The sequence below is a fragment of the Ovis canadensis genome, chromosome 1, assembly GCF_042477335.2.
Source record: "Ovis canadensis isolate MfBH-ARS-UI-01 breed Bighorn chromosome 1, ARS-UI_OviCan_v2, whole genome shotgun sequence".
In the NCBI taxonomy this organism is placed as follows: domain Eukaryota; kingdom Metazoa; phylum Chordata; class Mammalia; order Artiodactyla; family Bovidae; genus Ovis; species Ovis canadensis.
Window position 1 is genome coordinate 118,453,324 of NC_091245.1, and position 22,007 is coordinate 118,475,330.

Below are 22,007 nucleotides of genomic sequence, written 5' to 3' on the forward strand. Positions count from 1 at the left end.
CCAGCCAAGGAAAGTTTGCTCAGAGCCAGTTAACTATTTTAATCCTCACAACAACTCTATGAGGTTTTCCTGTTTTTCAGCTGAGGAAACTGAGCCAAAAAGTGGTTCATTTATTCATTCATTCACAGGTCCTACTGGGATACAAAAGAGAAGTTGCAAGCACTGCCTCAGGAAACTGGCCACAATGAGATAAAAAGCTGGTTGGGATAATTTAGGAAAGAAAGATCACAAGCAAGATTAGGGAAGATGCCTCCAAGGAAGGAGCATTTGATCTGGGACTTGACAACTTTAAAAAAAGAATGGTATTTGAAAGAGCCAGTGGGTGAAAGGTTTTGACAACAAAGACCCGGAGAGAAACCCAACTATTTGTGTGTATGGATGGGAGATAAGATTGAGAGGTGAGCTGTAACCAAGCCCGAGGCTTGATTGCCCAGGGAAAGCAAGTGGACTTAATCTGAGAGGCCATGAGGAGCCATGAGGTTTCCAGCAAAGGAAAAAAGCCCTTAAAGTATGAGGCAGCAGAACAAGGAAGAGTAGAGAGACACCCAAGGCTATGGCAGCTGCCCATGTAGCAGGTTAGGCACCTTCCCAGATCTAACATGTTGGGGCTGGAACCCTGGGCTTTTGGATCCCAGCTTGTCATTCTTCCTTCCCCACCTTGTCTGTCTTATGCAGGAGCCCCCGATTGCCCCTGCTCTGGCTGCTTCCAGCCCCCACCTCACAGGCAATAAGCCGCCAGAGGAGGAGACTTGGATCTGGTCACTGTCTCCTGGCAGCCCCTCTCCAAAACCCTTCCTTTTCCTGGGCTGGATGGTGGTGGGAGGCGGTGGTAGGGACACATGGGTTGATGCCCTCTCCTCTGTCCGTCTCTTTGCTGGCTTGGGGTTTGTAGGGGCTAAGAGCAATGGTAGATGAGATTGAAAGCAGCCACCAGAGCTCAAACCCATTAGCTGCCTGGTCCCGGTCCCACAGCTCCAGCTGTCTTGTTCCATTAGAAGCAGCTCTGCTGAAGTGAGCACTTCCGAGCTGGGATTTACCAGGCAGCTGGCCGCTCCTGAGAAAAAGGAGAAAAACACACTTGGCTGACCTGTCTTCCATTTGCAGACTCTCAGCCAAGGACTGAATGCATCCTAGATGCCCTCGAGCCATCACCAAACATCAGGTCCCACATTTCTGAGCTGCTTTCAGCCCAAATTATTCCATTCAAGGCAGATACGTGGCCAGCCAGGCAGAATTCAGGCAGGCACTCCTCTTCCAGTGGGCGGAGTCCTTAGAGTGGCTTATCTTCAGTCAAGAGAGGGTCTTCACCATGAGAAGTGCAGAGCCTGGACTTGCCACTTCCTTGCTGTGTGATCTTGACAGGATGACTTCACTCAGAGACTCCACTAACTTATGCACAGACTACAGCAGTGGTTTTCAAGCTGAGAATATGTGTGGCAGGGGGTGGGGAGGTTGAGTAAGAAGTTTTCACATCTCCTACCTCGAGTTCACCAGATCTGTTTTTACTTAATGTGCAATGACTTCCAAACATGCTTTCACTTGAAGACTTTATGGCTTTTTAAAGATCATTAAACAAGATGGTCTTCAAGATCTGTTCTAGCTGTAACATTTTTTAATTTTTACTATATTTTTATTATTTTTTAATTTTTGGTCACGCCGCACAGCTGTGAGATCTTATTTCCCCAATCAGGGATCAAACGTGTGTTCCCTGCTGTGGAAGTGCAGAGTCTTAACCACTAGACCACTGGGGAAGTCTCACATTTGTAACTTTTATTATCAAAGTAATCTCTGTAAAAATGCAAGCATCTGAAAGGGGAACAATTCAGTTATCAATCACTACCTGGGCAGGAATTGTCAGTGACAGAATGCAGATCAGGCAGCAGGGTTGGGATAGGCAAATGAGGTGGGGGCCTTCCAAAGACTTGCAGGTCCTGCTTCAGAGTCCAGCCAACAGACAAAGTTACGAAAATACAGCATTACACACACACACACACACACACACACACACACAGAGGAAAATGTAATCTAAATCATCTGTCAGAAAGCTGCATAAATATCTCCTCAATTATATACATGCTGTTTTGGGAAACAGCTCACTCCACTTAGATCCTCCCCAGGCCAGGGACTGAGTCCCGTACATTTTAAAAATCTCCAGTTCTTAGTGTAATAAATGCTTGTTGAAATGAACTTCTCTGGAACCTTTCAACAACAAAGAACACCACTTGGACTAATGATCACATAGGTATATAACATTCATCACCTTGGTGCCTGATATGCCACCTGGGTGTAATAATAATAATAGTAAAAATAATACCACCTTATGGCCATAGAGCATCATAAGTACTTAAGAAGGGACTTCTTAAGTCCACATCTTGTCTGATATATACAAAACACCTCTGTCGGGTGATCAGGGCAAAGTGTGTTATCCCACAATAGAAAAAAGGAACTGAGATAAATATAAGTTCAAAGTGATGGTTTGCAAAAGGTTACGCGGTCCTTGCTTCTGGAGTAATCAGTCCAGTTCTCTTTACTTTTCAAGACTGAAAATCCAACAAGAGCAAAAAGAGAAGCTCAAACACCAGAAAGGCAGAGCACAGAACAGGACACCCCACCTGCTCTCACCCCAAGCACCTCCCTGCTCCCTTTACCCCTAAATCACACTCACCCTAGACTCAGGTCACAGAAGACACATGTTCCCACACGAACTCCACTCAGCCTCAGTCCTGGGCAAGAAAGGCAGGCTGCATAGGAGCCGTCTGTCTGGGGCAAACGCCCAGCCCACAGTGGCTAACTCTGAAGGCACTGGGTGCCCCGTGTCACCCAGTTAATTGGGCAAAGTGTCACTGCCCCGTGACTCCAGAAACCAAGCCCCAAATGTGGCTCTGTGTCTGGGGCTGCTGAGCTCCACCAGTGCTTGGCAAGCTTAATACAGCTCTCATAGCCAAACTTGGCTTCAGCCTCTGCACACAACCCAGTTGGCCAAGACCAGAGCTTCCAGCTGACCTTTCAACCCCAATCCCTCTGTACAGACATATGGTCCAGGAATAGCAGCCCTGCCACTCACACGGCTGTGGAGCTGAATTTATTGGCCAGATTTGGTTCAATGAGACTGGAGTGTGTCTAAAAGCAGGCTTGGAGGGCGGGTGGCTTGCCCCCTCCCCACCCACAAGCCCTGTCACTGGTCATCGCCTCACCCTGTTTTATATCTTCATGAATATAGTCATGGTCATTTGAAACTGTCTGGTTTCTTCATTTGGTTTTTGTCTGTCTTGCCTGCTGCAGTATAATTGCCATGAAAGTAAAGACTTTTTCAGTGCTTATCCCTAGAACCTAGGACAGTGTCAAATAGTGACACAAATTGCTGCTGCTGGTGTTGCTAAGTTGCTTCGGTCATGTCCAACTCTGTGTGACCCCATAGACGGCAGCCCACCAGGCTCCCCCATCCCTGGGATTCTCCAGTCAAGAACACTGGAGTGGGATGCCATTGCCTTCTCCGAGTGACACAGATTCAGTTCAGTTCAGTTCATTCCCTCAGTCGTGTCCAACTCTTTTGCGACCCCATGAATTGCAGCACGCCAGGCCTCCCTGTCCATCACCAACTCCTGGAGTTCACTCAGATTCACGTCCATCGAGTCAGTGATGCCATCCAGCCATCTCATCCTCTGTGGTCCCCTTGTCCTCCTGCCCTCAATCCCTCCCAGCATCAAAGTCTTTTCCAATGAGTCAACTCATCACATGAGGTGGCCAAAGTACTGGAGTTTCAGCTTCAGCATCATTCCTTCCAAAGAAATCCCAGGACTGATTTCCTTCATAATGGACTGGTTGGATCTCCTTGCAGTCCAAGGGACCCTCAAGAGTCTTCTCCAACACCACAGTTCAAAAGCATCAATTCTTCAGCGTTCAGCTTTCTTCACAGTCCAACTCTCACATCCATACATGACCACAGGAAAAACCATAGCCTTGACTAGATGGACCTTAGTCAGCAAAGTAATGTCTCTGCTTTTGAATATGCTATCTAGGTTGGTCATAACTTTTCTTCCAAGGAGTAAGCGTCTTTTAATTTCATGGCTGCACTCACCATCTGCAGTGATTTTGGAGCCTCCAAAAATAGTCTGACGCTGTTTCCACTGTTTCCCCATATATTTCCCATGAAGTGATGGGACCAGATGCCATGACCTTCGTTTTCTGAATGTTGAGCTTTAAGCCAACTTTTTCACTCTCCTCTTTCACTTTCATCAAGAGGCTTTTTAGTTCCTCTTCACTTTCTGCCATAAGGATGGTGTCATCTGCATATCTGAGGTTATTGATATTTCTCCTGGCAATCTTGATTCCACCTTGTGTTTCTTCCAGTCCAGCGTTTCTCATGATGTACTCTGCATAGAAGTTAAATAAGCAGGGTGACAACATACAGCCTTGACGTACTCCTTTTCCTATTTGGAACCAGTCTGTTGTTTCATGTCCAGTTCTAACTGCTGCTTCCTGACCTGCATACAGATTTCTCAAGAGGCAGGTCAGGTGGTCTGGTATTCCCATCTCTTTCAGAATTTTCCACAGTATATTGTGATCCACACAGTCAAAGGCTTTGGCATAGTCAATAAAGCAGAAATAGATGTTTTTCTGGAACCCTCTTGCTTTTTCCATGATCCAGCGGATGTTGGCAATTTGATCTCCGATTCCTCTGCCTTTTCTAAAACCAGCTTGAACATCAGGAAGTTCACGGTTCATGTTGCTGAAGCCTGGCTTGGAGAATTTTGAGCATTACTTTACTAGCATGTGAGATGAGTGCAGTTGTGCGGTAGTTTGAGCATTCTTTGGCATTGCCTTTCTTTGGGATTGGAATGAAAACTAACCTTTTCCAGTCCTGTGGCCACTGCTGAGTTTTCCAAATTTGTTGGCATATTGAGTGAAGCACTTTCACAGCATCATCTTTCAGGATTTGAAGTAGCTCAACTGGAATGCTATCACCTCCACTAGCTTTGTTCGTAGTGATGCTTTCTAAGGCCCACTTGACTTCCCATTCCAGGATGTCTGGCTCTAGGTGAGTGATCACACCATTGTGATTATCCGGGTGGTGAAGATCTTTTTAGTACAATTCTTCTGTGTATTCTTGCCACCTCTTCTTAATATCTTCTACTTCTGTAAGATCCATACCATTTCTGTCCTTTATCGAGCCCATCTTTGCATGAAATGTTCCCTTGGTAACCTAATTTTCTTGAAGAGATCTCTAGTCTTTCCCAGTCTGTTCTTTTCTTCTATTTCTTTGCATTGATCACTGAGGAAGGCTTTCTTATCTCTTCTTGCTATTCTTTGCAACTCTGCATTCAGATGCTTATATCTTTCCTTTTCTCCTTTGCTTTTCGCTTCTCTTCTTTTCACAGCTATTTGTAATGCCTCCCCAGACAGCCATTTTGCTTTTTTGCATTTCTTTTCCATGGGGATGGTCTTGATTCCTGTCTCCTGTACAGTGTCACAAACCTCATTCCATAGTTCATCAGGCAGTCTATTTATCAGATCTAGGCCCTTAAATCTATTTCTCACTTCCACTGTATAATCATAAGGGATTTGATTTAGGTCATACCTGAATGGTCTAGTGGTTTTCCCTACTTTTTCAGTTTGTCTGAATTTGGTAATAAGGAGTTCATGATCTGAGCCACAGTCAGCTCCTGGTCTTGTTTTTATTGACTGTATAGAGCTTCTCCATCTTTGGCTACAAAGAATATAATCAATCTGATTTTGGTGTTGACCATCTGGTGATGTCCGTGTATAGAGTCTTCTCTTGTGTTGTTGGAAGAGGGTGTTTGCTATGACCAGTGCATTTTCTTGGCAAAACTCTATTAGTCTTTGCCCTGCTTCATTCTGCATTCCAAGGCCAAATTTTCCTGTTACTCCAGGTGTTTCTTGACTTCCTACTTTTGCATTCCAGTCCCCTATAATGAAAAGGACATCTTTTTTGGGTGTTAGTTCTAAAAGGTCTTGTAGGTCTTCATAGAACCATTCAACTTCAGCTTCTTCAGCGTTACTGGTTGGGGCATAGACTTGGATTACCGTGATATTGAATGGTTTGCCCTGGAGACAAACAGAGATCATTCTGTCATTTTTGAGATTGCATCCAAGTACTGCATTTCAGACTCTTTTGTTGACCATGATGGCTACTCCATTTCTTCTGAGGGATTCAGATTAGGTCTTGCTAAATAGTTATTTGAATAAATGTGAGTGTCCTTTGCAAAATTTTACTTCCAGAACTTAAATCTCTCTGTGTCTCTAATCTATTGACTTTGACCTGCCCTCCTGAAATCCATTCCCTTGTGGCTTAGCTGGTAAAGAATCTGCCTACAATGCAGGAGACCTGGGTTCGATCCTGGGGTTGGGAAGATCCCCTGGAGAAGGGAAGGGCTACCCACTCCAGTATTCTGGCCTGGAGAATTCCATGGACTGTATAGTCCATGGGGTCGCAAAGAGTCGGACAAGACTGAGCGACTTTCACCTTCACCTGAAATCCATTCACATGAATGAAAATGAATAAACAAATCTCTTCAAGGTCCCACGTTCTAAGGGGTAGAGGATCACCAGCTCTGCTGATGACAGTGCGAGAGAGAGGCATAAATCCATGTCCCTTCGCACTGCCATCTGGTCTCCACTCCTCTGAGTGGCTGACACTCTCATGGAACGCAAGACTGGAAGTTCTCAGGTCCCTTTTCTATGCTCCCTTCGGTTCCATCCCTACAACTACACAGCACTGCAATTTGTCTGTGTAATGTGCCATGTGCCCCCCAGGACTCCTTGGGATCACTAAGTATTCATGTTTTAATCCTTGGCAGCCAACAGGAAGATCCTGGGGTCACTGTTTAAGACAGAAGACACCATAGCTGTGAGTAAATGCAGCATCGTGGAGACTGAGTGGGGTGTGGAGATTTGGAGTCTAACCTCGGCTCTGCTGTGACTAGCTGTGTGAAGCTGGACACGTCACCTGAGCCCACTGAGCCTACATGGGATGAGGAGCCTGGATGGAATCAGTGGTTCTCAGCTGGGCCGGGATGGGGCAGTTAGAATCCTCTGTGGGGCTTTTACAACTCACAGAAGGGCCAAAATATGGGATAAGGGAGAAATGTGTATGCTGAGAAAGATCCTACAGGTGAGGGCCATTAGATTACAAATTAGGGTTAAAAGGACTGGCCAAATGGGACCCGCATAAGTACTCTGCTTGGCCATGAAATACTTCAAGTCTCTGAATTTGAATGGCTTCAAGTGGGGAGGCCAGCTCTCTACAGCCCCCACCGGTCTGATTCACCCCTCTATGTTACCTGTCTGGCCCCTGGCCCCTGTAATCCCTACACTAGAGAACTGATAAGGTCTTCTCCAGTTTCTTTAACCCACACATGAAAAACTTTCTGAAGTCCTTACTGGCTATAAAATTCTATCACTCCACATGGCTTTGCTTTTAGACTCTGAGCACACACTCTCTCTCTAGGGAGAGTCTCTGAAATTCTCTTTGTAGCGGTAAGAAATGCTAAACCAGTGATGGCCTTGTCTCTTCTACAAACTATAAATTCAAAAGAGATTATAAGACCTACTAATTCTACAGCTAGGCGTGCTGGTGGTTGGGACAAGAGGGACCCTGACCCCTGTTGTGAGGTACCAGCCCAGTGAGAGTGTGGCAGACAGGGTCATTATTCCTAATGCTTCACGCCTCCTAATTCTTCACGTCCTTTGCATTGTGTCTTTGTAGTTCCTTACATTGAAATAGGCACAAATTATTCCCCTGTCCCAGCAGTGTTGGAGTCAGTCATACAGTTTCCTTAGACCAGTGGGATATCAATGGACATGATGTGAGCAGAGACTTCACTGTATTTTCCTGGTTTGGTTTAGACTTTTGCACTCCGGGGGGACACGTTGAAAAAAGCATGATCCAGGAAGCTGCTGCTCCTGTAGTCAGGACATGAAGAGCTGACCTGCACCCAGGCTGCAGCCTAGACCAATTCCTCCACCATCTGAAACAGAACCTTCCTCAGTTCAGTTTAGTTGCTCAGCTGTTTCCAGCTCTTTGTGACCCCATGGACTGCAGCACGCCAGTCTTCCCTGTCCATCACCAACTCCCGGCGCTTACTCAAACTCATGTCCATCAAGTTGGTGATGCCATCCAACCATCTCATCCTCTTGTCCCCTCTCCTCCTACCTTCAATCTTTCCCAGCATCAGGGTTTTTTCAGATGAGTCAGTTCTTCACAACAGGTGACCAAAGCATTGGAGCTTCAGCTTCAGCATCAGTCCTTCCAATGAATATTCAGGACTGATTTCCTTTAAGATTGACTGATTTGATCTCCTTTCAGTCCAAGGGACTCTCACGAGTCTTTCAGCACCACAGTTCAAAAGCATCAGTTCTTTGGCACTCAGTTTTCTTTATGGTCCAACTCTCACATCCATACATGACCACTGGAAAAACCATAGCTTTGACTAGACAGATATTTGTTGTCAAAGTAATGTCTCTGCTTTTTAATATGCTGTCTAGGTTGGTCATAGCTTTTCTTCCAAGGAGCAAGTGCCTTTTAATTTCATGGCTGCAGTCACCATCTGCTGTGATTTTGGAGCCCCCAAAATAAAGTCTGTCACTGTTTCCATTGTTTCCCCATCTATTTGCCATGAAGTGATGGGACCAGATGCCATGATCTTAGTTTTCTGATGAGTTTTAAGCCAACTTTTTCACTCTCCTCTTTCACTTTCATCAAGAGGCTCTTTAGTTCTTCACTTTCTGCCATAAGGGTGGTGTCATCTGCATATCTGAGGTTATTGATATTTCTGCTAGCAATCTTAATTCCACCTTGTGCGTCATCCAGCTGGGCATTTCGAATGATGTATTCTGCATATAAGCTAAATAAGCAGGGTGCCAATATACAGCCTTGATGTACTCCTTTCCCAATTAGGAACCAGTCTGTTGTGTCATGTCCAGTTCTAACTGTGGCTTCTTGACACCTGCATACAGATTTCTCAAGAGGCAGGTCAGGTAGTCTGGTATTCCCATTTCTTGAAGAATTTTCCACAGTTAATTGTGATCCATACAGTCAAAGGATTTGGCATAGTCAATAAAACAGAAGTAGATGCTTTTCTGGAGTTCTCTTGCTTTTTCAATGATCCAACAGATGCTGGCAATTTGATCTCTGGTTCCTTTTCTAAATCCAGCTTGAACATCTGGAAGTTCATGGTTCACGTATTGCTGAAGCCTGGCTTGGAGAATTTTGTGTATTACTTTGCTAGCGTGTGAGATGAGTGCAACTGTGCGGTAGTTTGAGCATTCTTTGGCTTTTCTTTGGGATTGGAATGAAAACTGACCTTTTCCAGTCCTGTGGCCACTGCTGAGTTTTCCAGCCTTGCTGACATACTGAGTGCAGCACTTTCACAGCATCATCTTTTAGGATTTGAAATAGCTCGACTGGAATTTCATCACCTCTGCTAGCTTTATTCATAGTAATGCTTCCTAAGGCCCACTTAGCTTCACATTCCAGGATGTCTGGCTCTAGATGAGTGATCACACCATTGTAGTGTTACCTCACTCATGAAGATCTTTTTTGTATAGTTTTCCTGTGTATTCTTGCCACCTGTTCTTAATATCTTCTGCTTCTGTTAGGTCCATACCATTTCTGTCCTTTATTGAACCCATTTTTGCATGAAATATTCCCTTGGTATCTCTAATTTTCTTGAGGAGATCTCTAGTCTTTTCCATTTATTGTTTTCCTCTATTTCTTTGCCTTGATCACTGAGGAAGGCTCTCTTATCTCTCCTTGCTATTCTTTGGAACTCTGCATCCAAAGGGTATATGTTTCCTTTCTCCTTTGCCTTTAGCTTCTCTTCTTTTCTCAGCTATTTGTAAGGCCTCCTCAGACAACCATTTTGCCTTTTTACATTTCTTTTTCTTGGGGGTGGTCTTGATCATGGCCTCCTGCACAATATCACAAACCTCTGTCCATAGCTCTTCAGGAACTCTGTCTATCAGATCTAATCCCTTGAATCTATTTGTCACTTCCACTGTATAATCCTAAAGGATTTGATTTAGGTCATACCTGAATGGTCTAGTGGTTTTCCCTACTTTCTTCAATTTAAGGCTGAATTTGGCAATAAGGAGTTAATGATCTGAGCCATAGTCAGCTCCCAGTCGTGTTTTTGCTGACTGTATAGAGCTTCTCCGTCTTTGGCTTCAAAGCAAATAATCAATCTGATTTCAGCATTGACCATCTATTGATATCCATGTATAGAGTCTTCTCTTCTTTTGTTGGAAGAGGGTGTTTGCTATGACCAGTGCATTCTCTTGGCAGTTCTCAAAGGTTAATTCTGTTAGCCTTTGCCCTGCTTCATTTTGTACTCCAAGGCCAAATTTGCTTGTTATTATATTTATCTCTTGACTTCCTATTTTTGGATTCTAGTCCCCTATAATTAAAAGGACATCTCTTTTGGGTGTTAGTTATAGAAGATCTTGTAGGTGTTCACACAACTGTTCAACTCCAGCTTCTTCAACATTACTGGTTGGGGCATAGACTTGGATTACTGTGATATTGAATGGTTTGCCTCGGAAATGAACAGAGATCATTTTGCCATTTTTGAGACTGCATCCAAGTACTGCAGTTTGGACTCTTTTGTTGACCACGATGGCTACTCCATTTCTTCTAAGGGATTCCTGCCCACAGTAGTAGATATAATGGTCATCTGAGTTAAATTCACCCATTCCAGTCCATTTTAGTTCACTGATTCCTAAAATGTCAATGTTCACTCTTTCCATCTCCTGTTTGACCACTTACAATTTACCTTGATTCATGTACCTAACATTCTAGGTTCCTATGCAATATTGCTCTTTACAGCATCAGACTATTTGCATCACCACTCACATCCACAGCTGCATGTTGTTTTTGCTTTGGCTCTGTCTCTTCATTCTTTCTGGAGTTATTTCTCTACTGTTCTTCAGTAGCATATTGGGCACCTATCAACCTGGGGTGTTCATCTTTCAGCGTCCTATCTTTTTGCCTTTTCATACTGTTCATGGGGTTCTCAAGGCAAGAATACTGAAGTGGTTTGCCATTCCCTTCTCCAGTGGACCACGTTTGGTCAGAACTCTCCACCATGACCTACATGGTGGCCTTACACAGCATGGCTCATGGTTTCATTGAGTTAGACAAGGCTGTGGGCCATGTGATCAGTTGATTAGTTTTCTGTGATTGTGGTTTTCATTCCCACGGATTATACAATCCATGGAGTTCTACAGACCAGAATACTGGAGAGGGTAGCCCTTCCCTTCTCCAGGGGAATCTTCCCAATCCAGGGATCAAATCCAGGTCTCCTGCTTTGCAGGCAGATTCTTTACCAGTTGATCCACACAGGAAGCCCAAAAAGAAAATGAAGTGGCTCAGTTGTGCCTGACTCTTTGTGACCCTATGGACTGTAGCCTGCCAGGCTCCTCCATCCATAGGATTTTCCAGGCAAGAATTCTGGAGTGGATTGCTGTTTCCTTCTCCAAGGTGTCTTCCTGACCCAGGGACTGAACCCAGGTCTCCCGCATTGCAGGCAGACTATTTACCTGAGCCACGAAGGGATCTAGAACTTTTCTAAACAACACATAAACTTGTAAGAAAATAATTGTGTGTTTTTGTAAGCCATGGCAATTTGGGGATTGTCTGTTATGCAGCATCACTGAAGCAATAGCTGAGCACTCCCAGAAGTGAAGGTTGATGGTCTCGGTGTGACATTGCTAGAAAGAAATAAATAGCATCCGGCCAACCTGTAGTTTTCTTAGAGCAGCAAACAATGTCTACCATGCATATCCATCCTTGCCTCTGTTGCAGCAAAAGGCACTAGGAACTAAAGTGAGGGTTTCCCCCCCTGATTTTCCACAATCTTTGCCTCTATCTCAGAGATAACATGTACTTAACACAGTCTGCCTTGTTTTAGATTTAGCCATGTGCAGCACCTGCTTCTCAATGGTAAACTCCTGGAGAGCAAAGACCACATCCTGACCATTTCAGTATCACCTACAGGATATAGGAAAGGACCAGGCACTTCACTGACTTGAAAAATACCTAGTATTGAGTTGAGAAGGAACAAGGGGGTCCATCCCATGGAAGACAAACAGGCCTAAGAGATGTTGACATTACAGCCAGGACTGAACCATCAGAACTCCCGGACCATGAGGCACTGTCAGTTCTCTGCAGCTGCTTGAGGATACACTCAGTGAAGGTCTTGCAGGAGGGAAGCCTACACAGACAACCCGATTCCTTCACCAGCGTGCATTAAGCACCTACTGAGTGCTGGCTCAGCACCAGGATGAACCTGTTAAAGGTGTCTGGAAAGACATTGAAGAAGATGGATGCACACCTACCTGAGAGCTAGGCGGGGCAACCAGATTGATTCCTGGAGGGGCTGCGAGTGCTCCCGAGGGTGGGCCCATGGCAGAAGTGATGACTCGATATGGAGAGCCCAGGGCATTGAGGGGGGTCCCCACTGCACTCAGAGTTCGTGGGGCACTCACTGGGGTGTCAGTGTAGCTGGGGTGGCTGTCCATGGGCTTCCCTGTGGACAAGGCTGCCGATGGACTCATGGACGTGGAGCCAGTATGGCCGGGAGAACCTGTAAGGAGAAAAAACCAAAGGTGATGGGAGGCCAGGGGAGCACAGGGATGGTGTGTGAGGACAGAGTCCCCTCCTTTTGTCTCCTCTATCATTCCCCTTCTTCCAGCCCTACCTGCACACCTGTGAACTCTCACAGCTGGTAGAATAAAGGCCAGCAAAGACCAGGAAGGGGAAAGGACTTGCTGTAGGACAGGTTCTCTGGTGTACCACATGGAACGCACCTTGAATTGTATCAGAACAACAATCAGGGCCATGGGGACATAACCCACAAGTCCCCAGGCTGCGGGGACTGTGACCTGAGCCAGTCAGACAGGGAAGGTGAGTCCGTACCAAACTCCCAGGTTGGGGGTGGAGTGAGCAGGTGTCCGGGCTGCTCCCAGAATTCCCTGCTCAAACTCATTTTGCTCTGAGAACAAGGGTAGGGCTGGGCCTCTATAGTCAGGAGAAATTCATTCATTCATATGTAATTATGAATTCATATGCACCATCTATTATGGTGCAGGTGCCGCATCAGAGGCTAGCGATTCAGAATTGAACACGGTGCCTGCTGTCGGGGACACATTCCCTGATGATCATGGGGAGGGCAGAGGCTGTTACCATGCCTTTCACGCTCTGTAGCTTTTGCAGTTTTAGTCCCATAAGGTTCTTATCCAATCTCTAGAGCATAGGGTTAATCAGCACTTAGGGAAGAAGACTCAGGATGGCTGGGCATGGCTCGGCGGCCACAGAGACCCAAGAAGCCAAGTGCGACCAGGCCTGCCCAGACTGTTTCTTCTCTGGGGATAGGAAGCTGTGGCCACAAGTGAAATGGGCTCTGTGACAGATGACATCCGGTAACTTTTTCCTAGAAAAGTTGAGCCCAAGTTCCCTGCTAGATGCAACTCAAGATAAAAGAAAAAAGCATACCCAACTTCCATCTCAGGAGCCCAGCAAGGAGCACTCTCTCCAGAAGAGAGGAGCTGTGAACTTTAGGGTCCACAGCAGCAGGGCAGACACTCAGAGAACAGCAGAGCAGCCCACCAGGACTCACAGTGCCGGCTCCTTGTGTGGCTGGCATGCAAGAACAGATTCAGAATGAGCAGGTGCTAGGCTTCAGCACGGCACCCATGCTGTCCTCATGGATGGAACATGAGAAGGTTATGGGGAGAGGTGGTCGGTAAGCCTGGCCTGCCGGAGAAGTCATCCAATTCTCCACTTTCTCCTGGAGCCAAACTACAGGGCAGTCTTAAGCCTTTCAGAAACTTTTGTGGTACTTCCATAGTACTAGGACTAGGATGCAGAGAGGGGGTATTCTCTTCACATTCTGGAGGGGAACGTGGAGCATCGGAGGTGTAACTGTGCAGCAATTCTTAAACATAAATATCTCACTAGAAAAATGTCAACCTGGAGTTGCCCTTGGAGCTTCTCCTAGCTTTATTGCTGTTTAATTTCCAAGTGGTGTCCTACTCTCAAGACCCCATGTAGTGTAGCCTGCCAGGCTCCTCTGTCCACAGGATTTCCCAGGCAAGAATACTGGAGTGGGTTGCCATTTCCTTCTCCAGGGAATCTTCCTGACCCAGGAATCAAGCCCGTATGTCCTGCCTTGGAAGGCGGATGCTTTCCCTGCTGAGCCATCAGGGAAGCCCACTCTCCTAGCTTAGCTAAGGTCTACTTGCAGAGAGAACAGTCAGTCCTGTGTCTGAGGAGGCCAGAACCTTCCAGGAGTCTCAGTGTATCAGGGACACTTGTCTCATAAGCAGATGAATCCCAACTGCCGTGTTCTAAGTACCACAACTGAGGTGAACCACACGCTGTGGGTCCACAGAGATGTGGCCAAAGGGTTCGAAGGGATAGGTGAGATGCTTCTTGAGTGTCCTAAATAGCATCAGGCAAATTTCGATACATCAACTTATTCTACCAATTTCCATACTTTCACTCATTCTGTCTTGACAATAGGGCTGTGAAGATCATCTCAGCCTTTTACAGATGAATGACAACTTAGGCTTGGCCCCATGCTGCTCCAAGTTCTGGGATGACTTGCCCCCATCTCCTTTGTCTAGAAGTTTTTATTTTTCCTTCAAGGTCTAACTCAAGTACCACCTCCTCCAGGAAGTCTTCCCTGGTATTCTTAATCCGGTTTGATGCCCTTTTCTGTTGTTATTTCCTTGTATTTTCCATTTAACTGAGAGGGAGAACGGTGTCTGTTTTTGTATCCTCACCACTAGCACGTTACTCGGCACTAGGCAGGTAGCAAATAGCAGATCCTAGATTCAAACTGTCAATCTGAAGCCCATGCTGTCTCCTGTGCACTCTGTCAAGGACAGCAGAGATGATTTGGAGAGCCACCACATCACAAAGTACAAGATGACTCAATGATGAAGTGATCTCGAGCTGAAAGTTCATCTGAAGGAGAGAGAAGAGGGCAACTTCCAAGAGCTCAAGCCAGAAAACCCAAAAATCTTCCCAGACGGTCACTGATCTGAAAGAATTTTAGACTCTTCAGCAGCCCTGGAAGACTGTGACATTTAAAGAGGCCAATGTGCACCTTGAGCCTGCCACTAAGATAACATGTGACAGGTGAGTTAGGAGCCAGCCCAACGTGATGGGTGAGGAGCCGTGAACTTGGCTGGGATGACAGCTGTCCTTCCCCAAGCCATCTGCGGGAAACTGACTTTCCCTTCCCTGCGTAGGCTTTCCAAAACTGACCCAAGGACCCTGCATATTCTACTTGAAATGGACCTCAGGGACTGTGCTTTTCATTTCTACATCTCCAGGCTGATGTCCAGTGCTTCACACCAGCCCAGAGCTGTGGGACAGACAGGAACAAGGTTTCCCTTCACACAGTCATCAATCTGAGAGTTAGCAAGGCATGCAGCCTGTAACACTGGCGATACGGAACATCTGAGGTGGCGTGGCAAACGCTTAAAATATATTAATCATTTTATTTTCATTTTTACTGTCTCCTTCTGTTTATAGCAAGTGACTCTGCTTCCATCTTTTATAGGAAATTATCTTCCTAAAAATCCCTATTTAAGTTTTCAAAAAAAAGTAAACTGACCTCAGAAAATTTCTATGTACAAGAACATGTGATATGTTGAATATCATGAAGACAGTATACAAAGGAATGATGTTTGAGAAACATGAACTGTAATTTGCTGTAGATAAGGAGGGAGAAATGAAGAATAACACAAAATTTCCAGTTCTGTTTTGTTTTGTGTTCATGAATTAAGTTTACTCTCCTTAAAGTTTATTTTATATTGAAGTATGGTTGATTTATAATGTTGTGTTTGTTTCAGGTGTAAAGCAAAGTGATTCAGTTATGTATAGACACTGATTTAATGTTTTTGCAGCTATTATTATATGTAGTTATTTGTAACATCTAATACATATAGACAGATATGGAATTTAGCTTTTATTCCACATATAAAAATAAAGTATTGACTGCTGCTGCTGCTGCTAAGTCGCTTCAGTCGTGTCCGACTCTGTGCGACCCTAGAGATGGCAGCCCACCAGGCTCCCCCGTTCCTGGGATTCTTCAGGCAAGAACACTGGACTGGGTTGCCATTTCCTTCTCTAATGCATGAAAGCGAAAAGTGAAAGTGAAGTCACTCAGTCATGTCCGACGCTTCGCGACCCCATGGACTATAGCCTACCAGGCTCCTCCATCCATGGGATTTTCCAGGCAAGAGTACTGGAGTGGGGTGCCATTGCCTTCTCCAAAGTATTGACTAGCTTGATCATTTACTTAAAAAAAAAAAAAAGAAACATGAGCTGTACAAAAAGTATGAAAATATGGGCTTGGGGAAACTCACAAATTGTTTACAGAATAAAATGAGAGGATGCAAGAGATTTGAAATTTAAACTACATTATTTTTATTATAATTAATAATAATACAAATTAAGATGATCAGAATATTCCTTGATTACTCAGTGATGGCAATGGCATATTGAGACAGAATGCAACAGCCAGTTAAAGTCTGGTTTACCATGGCCTTTAAAATGTCTGCTGAGTCAATGGCCCAGAAGAGATGGGCTATGTTATAACCATATTCTTATAAGAAAAATTCAAAAAGACAAACACATCTTCACAAATTTTTATTCTTTGCCTCTCACAATGAATGACCACTGTTGCTTAGAAATAAATAGCTTTGCTTTTAGAAAAGGTGGAAAATAAAGATGAAAGTGTTGTTCAATGGAAAATGAATCCATTCTCCCAAATAGACACTAAAACATTCCTATCTAGGACATTTTTCATCAGTTTCTTCAGCTCTCACTCCACCCCCCCCCCCACCATGGCCATGTGGAAACTACAGCTAGCACAAGTTTTCCAGAAGTTTGGTTTCTAGTCTAAATCCAAAGTCAAGGTTTTCTCTAATGCTTCTACCTGGCTCCTGTGCAGAGGCTGGGAGCCCAGTTTTCCCAGCCTCCACAGCCTATCAGCTTTGTTCGCTCCCTGACCACATGCCCTCTAGATCCTCATCAGTCCCTCATACTGTGCCCACTCTCAGATGTTCATTCTCTTTGCACAGCAATAATTTTTATAGAGATTAATTCATCTGATGGGAGAGGGATAGTTGACTTTCTCTGGACCTTCTCTTCTCTCCTGGCAACATACCAAAGAAATGCCTTTCATCTTCCAGGGCTCACTCTCCCCAGTAAGAAGGCAGCACCTAGTGGCTCCTAAGATCCCTTCCAATGCTGTTCAGTGAACACTGAGGTGGGTAGGACATAGCTCACTGGCATCTAAAAGAAGGGTGTGCAGGTGGTGGTGGTCTGGAATGGGAGAGTATAGACCACTTGCCCAGGGGCCCCGTCATCATCAGCTGGACCGTGTTAACCCTTCAGGCTGTTTGGGATTCCAGATTGCAGTTTGAGATGCTGACAGTGTCACCAGGAACCAAAGAGGTTATGGAATCTGCAAAGTGTTTGATTTTGAAGTCCATGTGTACATTGTATGAGCATCCAGAGTGACATCTATGTGGAATACAAGACTCTGAAGCTGCCCAAATGTCCTAGGTTCCAGTCATGTAAACCTGGGCCAGGAACTTGACCTCTCTGATCTAGTTTCCTCAGCCATAAATGGAGGTATCCATATCTAGCTCAGAGATGCTAAAACCATTTGAGACCACTAGTGCAGGGTAGCAGCTACAATTACCTACCGCACTACAAAGGTGGTGAGAGAGACCTATGTCTGGCTTGAATACCATTGTAGAAGATTATGTAAATAGAGTTTAACCCACGCCACACCAAGAGTAAATGTTCTATTAAGAACAGCTACCACCAGGCGCTAGTCCAAACATACCAGTTGTTTATAATATTAACCACTTCTCTGAGCCCAGAGTGCCCCTCCATCATCCCAGCAACCTCAACCCTTCCCCTTGAACCCTCCAGATCTCCCCATTATCCATCACAACATGGAGATTTCCTCCATGCTAACTTCCATTCTGAATGCCTGGTGCCCTACTGGCTATCACATATTTTAAATTTCACCACAATTATCATTGTAGTGTCTAGCACTGTGCCTGGAATACAGTAGATACTCAAAAATTATTTGTTGACTGATCAGTGAATGAGTTTTCCTGGTGGCTCAGATAGTAGAGAATCTGCCTACAATGTGGCAGACGTAGATCCGATCCCTGGGTTGGGAATATCCCCTGGAGAAGGGAATGGCAACCCACTCCAGTATTCTTGCCTGGAGAATTCCATGGACAGAGGAGCCTAGCGAGCTATAGTCCATGGGGTCAAAGAGTGGGACACTACTGAGAGATTAAACACTTTCAGTGAATGGAATAGTTCTTTTGTGAACTGATACAACCATATAGGGAGTCCATCGGTAGAAATAATTTGCATGAGAAATCTATGTTCCTTATGTTTACCAAAACAAAAATCTCTGAAATCTCTAGATAACAAATTGCATGTGTGTGTTGAGGGGGCACTTATTGAGAAAGAAAAGCCCAGGTACTTAGAACTACAGAATTCAACCAAGGCAAGGAAGTTGCTTAGCAACCTCATCCTCAGCCAGTAAACATAAAATGTCAAGCATGAGTCTTTCTGATTGGCCAGACAAGGGAACAAATGGCTTGGCATTTCCACCCTAAACTGCTGTGCCTGGGTAGAGAGTTCACTGTCCCATCCTCAGGATGGAATGGAAACTTAGGATGAATCATCAATAATGGTAACACCCAGCCACAGGGAAGTGGACAGAGGCTAAAAAAAAAAAAAAAAAAAATCCTTGCTATTTCTAAGAGTCAGGACTCTCCATTAGAAACCAAGGGAATGTCATGGGGCCGTATCCCAATCTACTTTCTGTCATGGTGGACACAATCTCACAACCAACTTGCCTCCATTTTGCTAATGGAGGGATGTGTTACATAAGCCTAACAGTCATAGAATATTCAAAAACCTTCCTAGTCAAAGGGAAACTTGTTCACATATCTTTTCCCTACTTGGCTTATAATATACAGACAGGCTGCAAGGGAGGTAGGGAGGCCTGCAATATGAAGACACTCAACTGACACTTAAATGTCATCTCCTCTGCTAAGTAAAAACAACAGATAATATTTATTAAGCCATTGCCATGAGCCAGACATAGATCCAAACGCTTTACATATACTGACTGAATTCATTCCTACAAACCCCTTTAAGGTTACCAACTTTCATCCCTATTGTACAAATGAAAAGCAGGGGGACAGAGAAATTAAATAACTTGCCTGAGAGAACATGCATGGCTAGTACATTATACAAGTAGCATCTGATTCTAGAGGAAAGGCAGCAGACCTGAATTTTAACCCCAGCCGCACCATACACTATACTGGCTGCGTGGCTCCTTACAGCAGTTTCTCAGGAGTACTCCTTCCTCTAGCTTCCCAGGGCCCAATTTTTGTCCCCAGCTCTGCCCTTCCTAACCCAACTGTGGCCTCTCTCAGGATTCTGACTTGGTATTCTCTTTTAGATTTTTATTGGAGTAGAGTAGATTTACAATGCTTAGTTTCAGGTGTATAGCAAAGTGATTCAACTATACATATATTCACTCTTTTTTAGATTCTTTTCCTGTAGGCCATTACAGAGTACTGAGTAGAGTACCCTATGCTATACAGTAGGTCCTTATTAGTTACCTATTTTATATATAGTACATGACCTGGTACTTTCTGACTAAGATATTTCCTTTCTGATTCTAGCCCCTCATACCAAACCCAAGCTCTGGTTTCCTTCCTCAGGTAACCCAGACCTCAGTTCAACTCAGCTTTTTCCTCTCTCTTTCTTCCACAGAAGGGGCACTCAGATGCCCAGGACTGGCTCATATGCATTTCTTATAGTTAAACTGCTGTGGCATTTTCAAAAGTGCTTCCACATACTCGTCTGAGCTGTACCACCACTCTGAGACTGGATGGGAAAGTATTTTACAGGCATTGAACTCCACTTTTTAACAGATGTGGACATCACATTATTAGCTGAATTCTTACTGAGTGAGAAGCACAAGTAGAAACTGCATTTTTTAATGGGAAGCCTTCTCTGCTACCAGTGTCCTTTCTGGCTTTCTCAATGGGGAAAGTGAAGACCCATGATGGAGGTGGGAGCATGTGGGAGAAGAGACACTCCCTCGGCCCCTGTGGCTCAGCCTCCGTGGCCTCTCAGCAGGAATATGAGGAGACAGGATGCAGCGGCTGATGAGCCCTGTGCAGCTCCAACCAGCCCGCCAGCCTGAGCCCACACAGCCTGACTCCTGCGGGCCCCACCGGAGGGCTGGCGGGCTGTTCGGCTGGGGGCGGGGGCTTGCTTCTTCCAGCGCTTGGATGAGGGGGAGGGAGAGATTGGCGGCCTCTCCTCCCTCTCTGCCACCACTCTCCCCTCCATCCCTCCTTCTCCCTCCATCCCCACCCCTTTCCCTAAAACCTGCAATGATGGAGGTAGTGAAAAGCAGCAAAGATTGATAATCAGCCTCATTACTACCAGCATTATATATAATTATAGCAAAACCTCACTCATTTGGATCAATTGAGAGAAAAATCAGTCTAAATTCGTGACAAGTTGGCAGATTACTTTTAAATTACAATTTTATTACTTCTAAGTAATACACGTGAAGAGTTTGTGTTTCAAGTACCACAAGCTAATGGTTATTAAGTGGGGATTTTATAAAATCTGCTTTAAAAGATTCTTTTGTAATTAACACCCCGTTAATATGCTAATGAGATTTCTACTATGCTTTCTTTTAAAATTGCTTAGAAACCAATGTAACTTAAAGAGGCTCAAGACTTCCACAGTCGTACTTGCTTAACAAACCTTTTTTTGTTATTTTTCATGAATGTGCAAATACAGACTATTTCCTGCCATGATCAATTTAATCACCATTCCAAATTAATAATATCACAAATTAGTAAGGCCATGTTGTTTGGGGGTAGAAGTTAGACTTTCAGGACTTCAGGAACCACTTCATTTTCTAGAGAAGTTGCATGACTTGGTCGTGCAGTCAGGGCAAAAACCCTGGGCCTTCTGCTCCCACATCCAAGCTTATTCCATCCAGAACATACTGCCTTTCATTCGTAAAACTCTTTATAATTGTCTGCTGTGTATTCCCATATCGATTATTGGTTCTGTCAGTCAAAAAAAAATGCTTGTTGAGGGCTCCTAACTGTGTACCAGGCTTTCTGCCACTGTTGTTCAGTCGCTCAGTCGTGTCTGACTCTTTGCAACCCCATGGACTGCAGCACGCCAGGCTTCCCTGTCCTTCACCATGTCCTAGAGTTTGCTCAAACTCATGTGCATTGAGTCAATTATGCCATTCAACCATCTCATCCTCCCTGCTAGATGCTACAGATATAGCAGTTCCTTGGAAGCCTTTCTGTTCCATCCAAGCTTCAGTTCAGCTCAGTCATGTCCAACTCTTTGCGACCCCATGAATCGCAGCACGCCAGGCCTCCCTGTCCATCACCAACTCCCGGAGTTCACTCAGACTCACATCCATCGAGTCAGTGATACCATCCAGCCATCTCATCTTCTGTCGTCCCCTTCTCCTCCTGCCCCCAATCCCTCTCAGCATCAGAGTCTTTTCCAGTGAGTCAACTCTTCGCATGAGGTGGCCAAAGTACTGGAGTTTCAGCTTTAGCATCATTCCTTCCAAAGAAATCCCAGGGCTGATCTCCTTCAGACTGACTCAGAGTACTTGGAAGGGAAGAAATTCTCCTCATTAGACAGATTAGAAAATTGAGGTTTAGAATGATAAAGGGACCCTTTCAAGCAGTTGTTGTGAATTATTTAAAGACCTAGAATCTGAGTTTAGTCTGGCACAATTTCTGTCAGCTTCTCTGCACGTAATTAATGGCATATTGCTTACATACCACCCTTCCTACCCAGGACCAAATTTGAACCTTGCTGGTACAGATGGATATTGTGCCATCCCCAGCATATTGGAGACACAAGGGGTTAC

At 44.9% G+C, this 22,007-nt stretch overlaps 1 protein-coding gene across 4 annotated transcripts in view; it reads right to left on the minus strand.

Annotated features, from left to right (window-relative positions):
- The window catches only part of RXRG (retinoid X receptor gamma), a 52,953-nt gene that overhangs the window by 22,815 nt on the left and 8,131 nt on the right, over window positions 1-22,007 (minus strand). For 3 of the 4 annotated variants that reach the window (XR_011248132.1, XM_069547639.1, XM_069547650.1), the window contains exon 2: window positions 12,355-12,602. Coding sequence is in view for 2 of the 4 variants with exons in the window: in XM_069547639.1 (XP_069403740.1) it covers window positions 12,355-12,602 (248 nt within the window). In the remaining 2 variants the exon portion in view is untranslated. Of the gene's footprint in view, window positions 1-2,665; window positions 2,988-12,354; window positions 12,603-22,007 lie in introns of those variants that run through there. The other variant, XM_069547666.1, reaches the window with a different exon arrangement.